Source organism: Colobus angolensis, unplaced genomic scaffold (genome assembly GCF_000951035.1).
Source record: "Colobus angolensis palliatus isolate OR3802 unplaced genomic scaffold, Cang.pa_1.0 Scaffold139, whole genome shotgun sequence".
Lineage (NCBI taxonomy): Eukaryota > Metazoa > Chordata > Mammalia > Primates > Cercopithecidae > Colobus > Colobus angolensis.
In genome coordinates, this window is record NW_012114477.1 from 1,877,700 (window position 1) to 1,890,536 (window position 12,837).

General features: G+C 39.0%; 1 protein-coding gene across 4 annotated transcripts in view; it reads left to right on the plus strand.

Moving 5' to 3' along the window:
- The window catches only part of PITPNB (phosphatidylinositol transfer protein, beta), a 112,100-nt gene that overhangs the window by 42,415 nt on the left and 56,848 nt on the right, over window positions 1-12,837 (plus strand). For all 4 annotated transcript variants that reach the window (XM_011934833.1, XM_011934832.1, XM_011934829.1 and 1 more), the window contains exon 8: window positions 2,596-2,673. In XM_011934833.1, coding sequence (XP_011790223.1) covers window positions 2,596-2,673 — 78 coding nt within the window. The remainder of the gene's footprint in view (window positions 1-2,595; window positions 2,674-12,837) is intronic.

Genomic DNA, 12,837 nt, shown 5'->3' on the forward strand with positions numbered 1-12,837 from the left:
TTTTGTTACGTTTTCAGTATAATATCTTTAATATTTTTCTGCTTTGTATTCAAGAGGAGAAAAAGAGAGGGGAAGACTTCATTTCCTATATACATATGTATATGTGTATGATATTTTACATACACACAGTTGTGCTTCATAGGAAAATCCACTTTGATATCTCTAGTGCTGCAGCTTCTTGGTATTTTTGAAACGTGGTTTGATTATCTGGCATTTGTTGACACCTTTTGCCATCATCCTGTGTGGTGTACCAGAATGTGCCCAGGACCGAGGCTAAGGAGGCTTGAGTTGAAGTGCTGGGGTAGGTGAGCCCTACCACGTCCTTGTCAGACTGTGGTTTTAGCATCTTTCAAATGAAGGAGCTTGGGTGGTCTTTAAGGTTCATTTCACTTCTATGATTCTGTGAATCCATAGTTCAGATTTTTCTCCTGTTAAACATGATTTTAAAATCCATTTTAAAAGTGCGTTTCCTTTGCTGATTTTGTTTGGTTTTGATTCTGACAGTAATTGTCTCCATTCTCTGTTGGCAGGTACTTCCTGGTGTTTGAGTTACCTGTTCTTTGTTTGCCTCTTTCTTTATCCTAACTAGACTGATTCTTTAGGAGCCAGAACTGTGTTGGTTCTCCTTTACTTCATCTGTTTCCTTGAATTACCTCTTACTAATAACATCTGGTGTGCTACCTGCTGTATTATGGCTGTTCAATAACTAGATTTTGATTGAGGGAAATGATGCTGAAAGTGATTATTTGATACAATGTTAAATACTTTCAATTTTTGAAAAAAAAAATGAGCTTGCTTTTAGGTTTTAATTCCAAGCCTCTGACCTAGAAGAAAATGTTTTATGGTGTTGCAGGTTAATTTATGTTAATAGAGTAGCTTATTTCTCATTGTGAATCCAGGTCTTGAAACCATCTGTACACACAGTTGATTCTTTTGTCAATCAGAAGTAGAGTTATTCATTTTTAGGATGAAGTTCAAAATTGAAGTTTAAGAACTCATACTTGCTGACAGTAACTGAGCTTTCTGCTGCTCTGCCCAGACATAGGAAGTAAGTCCAGTTGCCCAGCTCCTTGCAGACTGTCCATCCCAGTTTGTCATTCCTGGGTAATGCTGATGCCTGTGGCTATGCCACATTGCATGTTTTAAAGCATTAAGACTCAGTATAGCGAGACCTATTTGCTTGTTCAGTAATTTTAGGTTATTGTTGGTCCTTTTTGTAGACAACCTTTAGAGAGGCTTCAAGTTCTGGGTCACATATTTACACAGTTGTCTTTCTTTAAAGTTTTGTTTTCTCTCTGAACTGAGCATTTTTCTTTCCTCACATAATTTGTTTATAACTTTCTCTTTAGGAATAATTAACATGGCATATGCACTTACTGAGTAACTGTTAAGTTTTGGGTGGCTGCTTCTCAACATTTTTTTTTTTTTTTTTATTTGCGGAAAGTTCGTATTATACTGTAGAGCATGTTCAGTTCTTGCTTTTGCTTGTACTGCCCTTATCTCTAGAACAGTGATTTTAGTTAAGGTTTCATATCTGACATAGCTGAACATTTTTCACTAAGTATGGGGTCTCTTCACAAATTCCGTAAAAGACCCCAGAGTCAGAAAGTCAAGAAGCAAGGGACTCTCCCCACCTCTCTTTCTTTGCAATGTTTTAAACTGACCAACTGACCATAATCAAGTTACTGTTGTAAGTCTCTCTTATTATTATTGTTAATCTGGGCTCTAGCTCTTCAAAAGTAATTTTATCTTTTTTTCTGGAGAGATAGAGAGTGAGTGTGTATGTATAATGACAAGAGAACTTTTATAAAGCGGGTAGATTTTAAAAGATTTTCTTTTTTCATTTCCTCCATTCTGTCAGGAAAAGGATATACTAAGGGAAACAATTTACACACACTAGAACCCTGAATAAAACCTTTATTTTAGAGCTGTTCCCCTGTGGTATATAACTGAGGCAGTCCCATGACACCCCTCCCTCGCCTCCTTTGACAGTGGGGGGCTGACATGAGTTCACTCCTTCTGTGAGGAAGCCAAGCCATGGGTACCCCAGGGCTCTCTGAACGAGGGTTTGGAGAGGCCAGTCACGAAATGGAGATGTCCACCACAGACCCAACTGTAGGAAGAGGTTGGGGATGCTGCAGAATCCATAGTTCTGATTTTGTTCCCAGCCACAGTAGTTGCTTTGGCCAGCGTTAACAGTCCAGTGTCATCATCTCCCTGTAGTGTCAAAACTGGGATGGGTATGTTTTATTCTTTGAATGTGATTATCCATTTATCAAAATGCTTAAATTATTAAAACACTGTTGGAAGGTTTGTTCTTGGAGACAGCTGTCCAGTAACCAGAGTGGATTGCTAGTCCAAGACTTTTATTATTTCTTATTATGTAGTTATTTAGCTCAAGGTGAAAGTTTAGCAAAGGAAACCAAACTGAAAACAATGGACAGGTCCTGAGCATTTTTCTACTTTTATACAAAAGCACAGTGAGTCTAATTGATTTCTGTCATGTGTTTTGGTAGCTGCAAAGAGCTGATCTGGCAAGGTTAAAGAATATTCTCTGGTTTTCTACTCTGCCTCTGACTTTGTTTTGCTTTGCAGGACTACAAAGCTGATGAAGACCCAGCATTATTCCAGTCAGTCAAGACCAAGAGAGGCCCTTTGGGACCCAACTGGAAGGTACTGGATGCTGACCTTTCTGACAGGCATAGTCTTGGCAACAGAACACTTGACAGGTCCTGAGTCTTGAAGAGCTGGTGACGTTTAAGTGAAAAATAGAAATGGCACAAAAATAGTTTTATTTGCGATAAGGACTTACAGCCAGTTGCAGTTGGCCAGCAAATCTGTGCTGCATTAACAACACAACAGAGCCAGACTGTCACTTTCAGCATAATGCTGCTCCAATAACTCTTAAAAGAGACAAGTGATTTAGTGTTTGGGGATTGTAATGTTCTCTTTTGAGACCTGAAGCAGTATAAAAATCCATGTTAAATGAAGGTTTATAGTTTAAGTCTAGTCTTAGTAAAAACTGAACAAGTTCCCTTCACCCAAGCTCATATTCCTGGACTTCCAATAGTTATATTTTTGGAAAGCAGGACACGAGCGAGCAATTTCTGTGGCAAGTAGGTTTTGTTTTTGTTTTTTTGAGATGGAGTTTTGCTCTTGTTGCCCAGGCTGGGGTGCAGTGGCACAGTCTGGGCTCACTGCAGCCTCTGCCTCCTGGGTTCAAGTGATTCTCCTGCCTCAGCCTCCTGGGTAACTGGGATTACAGGCATGCGCCACCATGCCTGGCTAATTTTGTATTTTTAATAGAGACGGGGTTTCTCCATGTTGGTCAGGCTGGTTTCGAACTACTGACTTCAAGTGATTCACCCACCTCGGCCTCCCAAAGTGCTGGGATTACAGGCGTGAACCACCACGCCCAGCCAGTAGTTGTTTTTAAATAAACTGCACCCCTTTACTTTATTCATGGAAGTAAGGTAATGTCAAGGTAATAATGTAAATTGCCATAGAAATATAATGCATTTTAAAGACATCTGCTAAACTAAATGACAGATCCTTAAAGAAGTTTTAATGTGTTATTGGCAAGTTATTACAGCTAATTTGACAGGAGAAGAGCATAAAAACTTAAACATGCCCACAGCAGATTTTCTACTCACAGGGTCTTACTTGGTAACCAACCTTTCTGTGCTGAAGCCAGTCACAGGTCATCGATAAATGATGTCTAGATACTAGTTGTTGCATGCAGATAGAGGATTACTGTTACAGCCCCACAGAGAGCTCATTGAGTGGTTCTCCATGGGTGTTAACTGTTTTGTGGACCGTCTTGTGCATCAACTATAAGGAAAAAAGACTTAACTTTGGTTTATAAGAAATGATTCATAACTATCTTATTTTCACATTTGTTCTCTGGGTAGAGTGTAGTTCAAAGTTCTCCCAGTTTTAATACTTAGCATGTTAGGCCAATCTTGGGTTATTATAAAGAACCTGAGATTGGGTAATATATAAAGAAAAGAGACTTGGGCCAGGCATGGTGGCTCACGCTTGTAATCCCAGTACTTTGGGAGGCTGAGGCCCTGGGGTGGATCACCTGAGGTCAGGAGTTCAAGACCAGCCTGGGCAACATAGTGAAGCCCCATCTCTACTAAAAATACAAAAATTAGCTGGGCGCGGTGCTGCTTGCGTGTGTAATCCCAGCTACTCAGGAGGCTGAGGCAGGAGAATCACTTGAACCGGGGAGGCAGAGCTTGCAGTGAGCCGAGATTGCAACATTGCACTCCAGCCTGGGCAACAGAGCGAGACTCCCTCTCAAAAAAAAAAAAAGAGGTTTAATTGGCTCACAGTTCTACACACAGCACAGGAAGCATAGTGCTGGTGTCTGCTTTTGGGGAGGCTTCAGAAAGCTTACAGTCATGGTAGGCAAAGGAGGAGCAGACGTCTCACATGGCGGAAGTGGGGCAGGGAAGTGTGCCAGGCACTTTTATACAACCAGATCTCATGTGAACTCAGAATGGGAGCTCACTTATCACCAAGGGGATGGCTCAAGCCATTCATGAGGATCTGCACTCATGATCCAAACACCTGTTAGAGGCTTTACCTCTAACATTAGGGATTTGCATTTCAATATTGGGGATTGCATTTCAGCATGAGATTTGCGCAGGGACAAATTTCCAATCTATACTACCCAGAAAGTGATATATACCACTTAGAAATTAACAAATTCAGCCTGCTTGATGTAAATTTGCTTTAATAGATTTAGAAAATGTCCCCACCCTTTTCCAGATTTCTAGCTTCAGACTTTAGAACTCAATCTTAGTTGGAGGGGAAGCCTTTTGAGATTTCACACTGGTCTTCTGAAGAAGGACACCATGCCAAAGAGCAGCCCAGATGGTGGCTACCTCCACTGGTGCTGTAACTTCTAAAATAGTACATCTTATTCCAATGCGTAGTAGCTCTAGCTGACAATACTTTTATAGGGAGTAAAGGGGCATGAGGTTGAGACCCAGAGGTGAATTAAATATTGTATTTTCTTGAAATTATTACTTTTCAAGTATAAACATTAGAAGACAATGCTACATTATGTGGTGGGCTTATGTTTGGGCTCAAATCCTTCCTGTAGGAACTCCTAACTCATCTTATAACAGGCAGCAAAAGTAGTTTGATACTCTGAGTTGTACCGATTTCTAACTTTTTAGGAACTTGGAATATATACCATATCTGGCCTAATTTTTAACTGATACTGCTTTGTCTTTTATTATTGACTAATGATTGAAATTCTAGAATAGGTTTAATTCTTAGAAATAATGTGAATTTTATATTTCTGCAGGTTGCAGAACTGCAGTTTTTTTCCATTTTCACCCCTGTGTTAAACAGTAACTTATTAGACTGGTAGGGTACTGGTTGTTTCTGCCCATTTGCCTGTTGATTGTTCATTTTATCCAGATAATGGTAGATCCAGCTACTCTTATAAATTGAGCTACTGCCTGACTGAATTTCTGTGAATTACTGTGATCTCAGAAATAACTAGTGCAGTCAAGAATAACTAATAATAATTAAGCCATCCACTCGCTGCTGTGGAGGGAAATAAAGAGTAAGAAGATAGCTGATAATATGGCATACAGGAAATTAGGAACCTTTGGACTTGATCTTACCACTGTCTTCTGTAAACATGTTTAGCAGGCCCTCTTTGCCAGTTACTGTCCTGGTGGAGGCTCTGAGGGTAGCATTAGGGAACAGTAATAGTTGGAAATTTTTATACTGCTGAAATGCAAGGAAGTAATAGGAAACAAACATATAATTATTATGGCTGAAAGGAAGAAGAAATCTTATTGTGGACCCACTTACCCAGGGTTGTGTGGAAGAATGTTCTTATAGAAGAGGTGCCTGGTAGTTCCACAGTCTCTCTCTCAAAAGGTCTCTGTGAGCCATTCCCACACTTATCCTTCAGCAGAAACCTGCCTTACCAGTACGAATTCCAAAGTCTATTCAAAGCTAAATGCAAATCCCATGATGTCTTTGAAACTTTTCCTTATTTGTCTAATGGTGATATTTTCCCTCTGAATTATTGCAGTATTTACTTCCTGTCTGCACCAGACTGACTAGGGGAAAATAAACTTTTCCTTGGTACTAGGTTCTGTACAAGGTTACATTTAATCTTTACAACCTTCGTGTGGTGTAAGTTCAGCTGCTTTATTTTATATAGTTGAGAAACTTGGGCAGAGAAACACACATAATAGTTGTAGGAGAAACAGCGCAACGTCTGCCATTTCTGGAATACCTGATTCAGTGCTAGTTATAGCAGTGTGTAAGGTATGGAGATGTAGCAGGTTTTAACTCTTAATCCAGTGACTCCTAGATCACCATTCTGTACCTTTTATGCCCTGTTGCATCATTGGCAATTGTGTGACTCCCTATTCATGGTATTTGCCAGAATTTGATAATTTCTGTTATACTAGTGGTACGTTTTCAATGGTCAGGGAATCTGTAAGTGTCAGAGGCACTAAGGGAGATCCATTAAAAAGCCATTGGGAATCTACACAAGTTGTAACTTAACCCTCACTCTGAGCCTTGATTTCCACATCTCCAAAATGGAAATGATTTTAGTAACTACCAGAAGGTAGTTGTAAAGACTGGATGAAATAATGTTAAGTTCCCAGCACGGAAGAAGTGCATAATCAGTGTTAACCGTTATCATTGTCATCATGCTTTTGTCTTTCGTCTCTTGGGGTTGCTGAGATCTATAAATGTGACCCTGTATTTATGACGCATAATTCTTATCTGTCTAGTATCCAGAGAGTTCCCCTCATTCTAGAATGTGTTCCCCTCATTCTGGTATCTAGGGATTGTTAAACACATCCGGGTTCACGTGTCTTTACTCCTCATGGTTATATATGTTTAATGAGTGATTTTATTTGGTTATCCATAAAGTAGAGAACCACACGGTTTAGAGAGGATTCACTAGCAGGGGATGATGAGGTTGCTAAGGAATATATTTTCATATTTTCCACATTTGTTAAGAGTACAGACAATTTTTTTAGCCTATGATGTGAAACATATCTTTTATTTTTAAAAAACTACAAACCCAGAGATGCAGGCCTCAGTTGTGTATTTATTTTCCCGCTGAAGAAAGAATTTTTAAAATCTGAGTGCATGAATTATATTTTTGTTACTTAGGATTCAGCACTTGATGAAGTGACTGTGTGCATAGTAATAGGAAAGCGATTTATAACCTGATTAAGAATTTTTGCTTCAAGGCAGAATTGTACATTTCTGATGGATGTAAATGTCTTGCTTCTCTATAGCACTGTGTGCACGTGTGTGTTTGTGTGTGTGTGTGAGAGAGTACCCGTTTCCATTTGTTTTTAGCTTTTCAGTTTCCCTTCTCTGATTTGAGTGAGGAATTGTCATTTTAACAGATTGAAACACTACCTTTGAAGATTATAGTTTCATTTTTATCCCATGGCAAGGCCTCATTTCTTCCTTCATTTAAGCCAGACATCTCTTGAAGATTTAAGCTTCTGTGTCTACAAATACATGATAGTTAATAATTAGGCCTGTAAAGGTCTTTGTAGGAGGCTTTGTCAAAGCATCTCTCCCTTACAGGGCTTGATGTGTCTTGGAAGTCTCAGCCAGAGCTCTGAACTTTGGAATATATAAGGGGATCCAGTCAAATAAATAAGTTGATCCAGAAATTATGGTGGTTTTTAAATTATAAAGACATGCCCCATTTGTCTTTTGTGTTAACTCTAGCTGGAGCTAATGCTCCGCAGTCAGAGCTTGGCCGTTCAGATTTTCATACTGTTCAGCTGCTCAGTCAGCTTTAGACTCATTCTAGAACAGCCATAGAGGCCATTCTGGATCTTTCATGCCAGTTGAGGGAAACCATATTTGTGCATGATAGAGATGTTAATTTGTTTCATGCCATGCTACCAAGATTTCTTTCTTTTTCTACCCCATGTCTGTGAAAAGATGGTGGTACACTTGGTGTCAGTGACCTAAGATAAGGAAACTGCAAAATTTTTTTGGCCAGGGATAGGAGGAGTAGAAGTGAGTGATGAGGGAGAAGTTGAAATTCAGGTGTAGGCCAGGCACGGTGGCTCACGCCTGTAATCCCAGCACTTTGGGAGGCCGAGACGGGCGGATCACGAGGTCAGGAGATTGAGACCATCCTGACTAACACGGTGAAACCCTGTCTCTACTAAAAATACAAAAATTAGCTGGGTGCGGTGGCGGGTGCCTGTAGTCCCAGCTACATGGAGGCTGAGGCAGGGGAATGGCGTGAACCCAGGAGGCGGAGCTTGCAGTGAGTGGAGATCGCGCCACTGCACTCCAGCCTGGGCGACGGAGCGAGACTCCGTCTCAAAAAAAAAAAGAAATTTAGATGTGGAAATCTCTTTTGAGATAGAGAGTGGCAGGAAAGCCACCCAGAGACTCAAGTGGCTTATGAGCAGTGTTTTTTACTTGGTAGCTGCCCTAGTGGAAAGACTGAGAGGTGCTCTCTTGTTTCTTAGCCTCAACATGTCTGTGAGATCCAGGGAGGATACAAAGCATTTGAAAACATGTTCCCTCCCTGTAATCTCGCGTTTGAAACCCCATAGCGCCCATAATGGGTGGCATAAAGAGGCTGAGTAATTAGTTTCTGGTTAGACCACATTTTGGATTATGTATAATAAAGCAGACCTTCAAGCATGGCTAAGTTTTTTTTAATATCTAGTTGATGACTACATTTTTAATTTGATTTTTAAAATAAATATATAACACATAGTATGTACTAATGATGTTAACTCCTACAGAGGATACCCAAAAAAAAAAAAAAAAAAGGTTTTCCATGTCTTTAAGAAGCTAAGTGCTCTAAGAGCAAAACCGATTAATTCTAACCTTATCTTGGCTGTGGAATGTCTCTGTTCTCAGGCAGAGTTAAAGGATTCAGGCACAGACGAATGAATGTCTTATTCAAGTTCAAGAAGTGATTTGGCAGTGTGAGCTTCTTGCAGAGATTCTTCCAGACACTTCCAGAAACAGTTTTCTTCATGAGTTTCATTTGAAGGTGAACTTGGGGTTTTGCTTGAAAATAGTGTCACTCCTGGAGTTATCAGACACAAGCATGAAGCATGTAACATAGTCCTCTTGAGTGAAATGGGTGTGAGCCACACAAAAAATTAGGTTTGGAGGAACGTGGAAAATGTGACTGATTATCCACTCACAGGCAGTAAGTTTTCCTGTTTGGATCTTATTTCGCCTATTTTTGTGAAATTAGATTAACCTACAATTAGTTCAGTCTTTTTAAACTCACATTTAGTCTCACGTTTACTTCTTCCATTTAATATTTTCCATTTGCCCCACCAGATGGGCCTCCTCCACCTTTGAATGCCACTAGAGTCTTGCCGATGACCTTCTCATGGCTCCCGGTGTGTCCTGGGTTAGCGGGGTGGTTTATGTATTCCCTCTGTCTTCCTTCCCCCCACCTTCTCCACCTCCTGTTCACACTGAATTTTAAACGATAGGCTTTGCGTCTGACTTACCTTGATATGAGTCAGTGCCAAGCAGGGAGGTTTGCTCATAGTAGGGGCTTGTAAGTATTTGCTAGATTCAAGTTAACTACCTTAAACCAAATAAAAATAAAGTAAATGTTGGACTTCCCATGTATTTACAGAAATATAATGTCCAGTGTAGATCTGTCAGAATGGCTACTAAAATAAATGGTTACCTAAATAAAGTTTAGGTTACCTAAATAGAGAGAATAGCTGAGTTGGGGAATGGGGATCTGCTTGAAATTTCAGTACATAGACGTCACACATATTTCGTCATCTTGTGTTGATATTTACTGATGCACACACACTGGCAGCATTCCCAGCAGTGCATTTATTTTTAACTTTCTTGGTGAAATCTGGGTTGGAAACTTAACATCACAAAATCAGCAGCTGAAATTAAGCATTCACATTGCCTTAAATTGCAAAATGAAAATATGAAGACAGTTATGAGCCTTACAGAAACTGCTGTGTCTTTGCAAAGTGTTAACTCTGGTTCAGTGTAGCATATACCTATTCCATCTTCATCCCAACACAGTTTTAAATAGGAAAAAGTAGGTGTAAAGTTGACAAATTTCATGAAACTGAGGGGACTGTATTTTTAGAAAATACATTTCCAAAATGCCTTTGGATTCTTTTTAAAAAATGTTAAATCTCTTTTACATTTGTTTATATTTGTTTGTCACAGATTTGAGAAACTAGTTCTTGTGGATAACGTGTACTGATTGCTCACTCTTCCAGTTAAACACACTGTGTTTTGTTTAGTTACATTGTGTGCCTCTAGTATACATTACTCCCCCTAAGACCTCATCCACATACCTTAGAGTAACCTAATATGTATTGTTAAATTAAAAACATGGCTCGGGCTTGGGAGTTTCATTTACAGTTAGAAACATGAAATGTAAGGAATTCAGTGAATATACAAACTATTTAAATACAATTTTGGAAACATTTCACAACTAGTGCTTACTATATTACAGATGAAATTTAAATTACGTAGCGATGAGTCATAATTTGAGGTTCTTGTTAGCCCATGACGTTCATCTTGTAGAACTTTTGATTGTTCTCTTTGTAATCAACCATTCTTTACCCTTTTAAGTGATCCTTTTAAATTTTCATGCTTTATGTAAAACTGAGCAAAATCATTTTATTTACTTTCAGATTAGGAAAGAGTTAACTGTTTTGCCTTAGAGGAGGAAATGTTAGGTTTGGGCTGGATTGGAGTTATGTGTTAAAGATCTTAGTTCAGATTTTGGTTTTATTTGCTTTGGGATTGTTTTTTAGCCAGTGAAGAAGAAAGAGTCAGAAAACTTTATTTAAAACTTTTATTTTAGGTTTGGGGGGGGTACATGTAAAGGTTAGTTATGTAGGTGAACACGTCACGGGGATTTGTTGTACATAGTATTTCTCACACCGCACCCCCCCCAATAGTTACCTTTTTTGTTCCTCTCCCTCCTTTCACCCTCCCCACAACATTTGTATTTTTTAAAGTCAGAGAGGAAGCTTTGTCTTGCCCCAGGCTGTGAACCTCTTGAGAGCTGGGCAGAGACTTCTGGAACTTCTTTGGGTCTTGTGGATTCTAGAACATTGCTCTGAGTGTGGAGTCCCAAATATTTGCCCCTTTGAGATTTTTCACATTTTGAAGGTTACACATTTCTTTACTAGAATGTTGCTGATGCCTTAGAAGTGTTGATCATTTTATTTTGCATGTATACCTTGTAATTGCTTTAAAGAAAAATTAAATATGGGATGGACTAAATTTATGTATTAAAGATCTTAATTCGGCTTTTAACTTGATTTTGTTTAGCTTTGTTTAGATTTAATTTACTAAGCATCAGAAGAAAGAAGCCAAAAGCCAGATTGTTTATAGTGAAAGAAGAATGAAGACTTGAAATAGTACCCAAATAATTTAGGGTAAAGTCAGTCTTTGTCCTAAAATACTCTGCTGAGGGCAAAAAAAAACTTTTTTAGTGTCAATTTGTTTTTCTGCATATTAGGTTTTTTTAAATTTTTAAATGATAATTTTGAAAATAATTGTACACAAAAGAAAATAAAAATTAGTTGTCTAATTTAATTACTACTATTTGGTATATTTTCTGGTTCCCATAGTTTATTTTGTTAGCTCTGTCTTATGGAAGGCTCGTTGACGCTTCTTCATCCAGGAGCCCAGCTTAAGTGCCAGGGGCCTGCAGAGCAAAGGGAGTAGTATGTAAATATTTGATTTTAGCCCAAGCCAGCATCCACAACAGGAGGGTGTTTCCTGGGAGAGAATATTGACACCAAGGGCAGCATTATTTACCTAATTATCCTCTTCTCTACCAGCTACATTTATGTCCCCTGACAGCACCTAGCACAGAGTAAAGGGTAAATGGTGCCACATAATACTTGCTGAATTATATTATATTACTAAAGTATACACATGCACATACATCCTGAATTTTCACATTGGTACTCTGTTTTATGGGGGAAAAGTCATGGAAAAATAGAGCTAAGCTAGCCAAGATAATTTTGTTAACAGAGCTCACCTGCAAGAGTACAGTTTGCTATAATATTTTTATTTAATTGCTTACTGGTGCTACCTCATTGATTTAGCCCATGTATCAGGTTATTCTTCAGAAGATGAAATGTTACTACAGAACAAATGTCTTGAGAAAAGTTCATCAATCACGAAGGACTCTATAGAACATTCAGTCACATTAGTAATACCAGGATAGAATTTTTTATATAGCATATCCCTAGAATTAACTTAAAACTGCGCCATGGTATATGATTTGGGGGAAAAAATGTGGTCTGGTGCTTCAATCACATAAAGGAAAAATAATCTTGAGGTTTAGAATAAGACCTAGAAATTAATCATTTTTTGAATATATGTGGCCGATTTGAGAAAGAATCTTTGCTCACCCGCAGCTTTTTGAAAGTGGGACGAGTTGAAGCTGGTAAGTTGAAGCTGACAAGCAATGGTGGTGGCACCCAGTGGGACTGATCCAGTGATGTCTGGGCACCACCATGTGAAGACAAGGACGGCGGTTAAGAGGGAAGAGCCCGTGGGAGAGGCTGCTTTGGCCTTTGACTCAGTAATTTAGTTTTTATAAAAGGGGTCCCCGTTGTGTTGCACTGACTTTCTTCTCTTATGAGGCAATTTGTTTAAAACTGTCTTGCAGATTCAAAAGTGGCCAATACAGCACTTATTAAAGAACAATGGAGAGAGAGAACTAATGTGTATTAAGCCTTTCAGTCACACCTACTAAGCATGGAACATAAACTGCCTTACTTAGTTCCCACAACCGCACAACAGTCCTAAGATGATGTCGCCTTT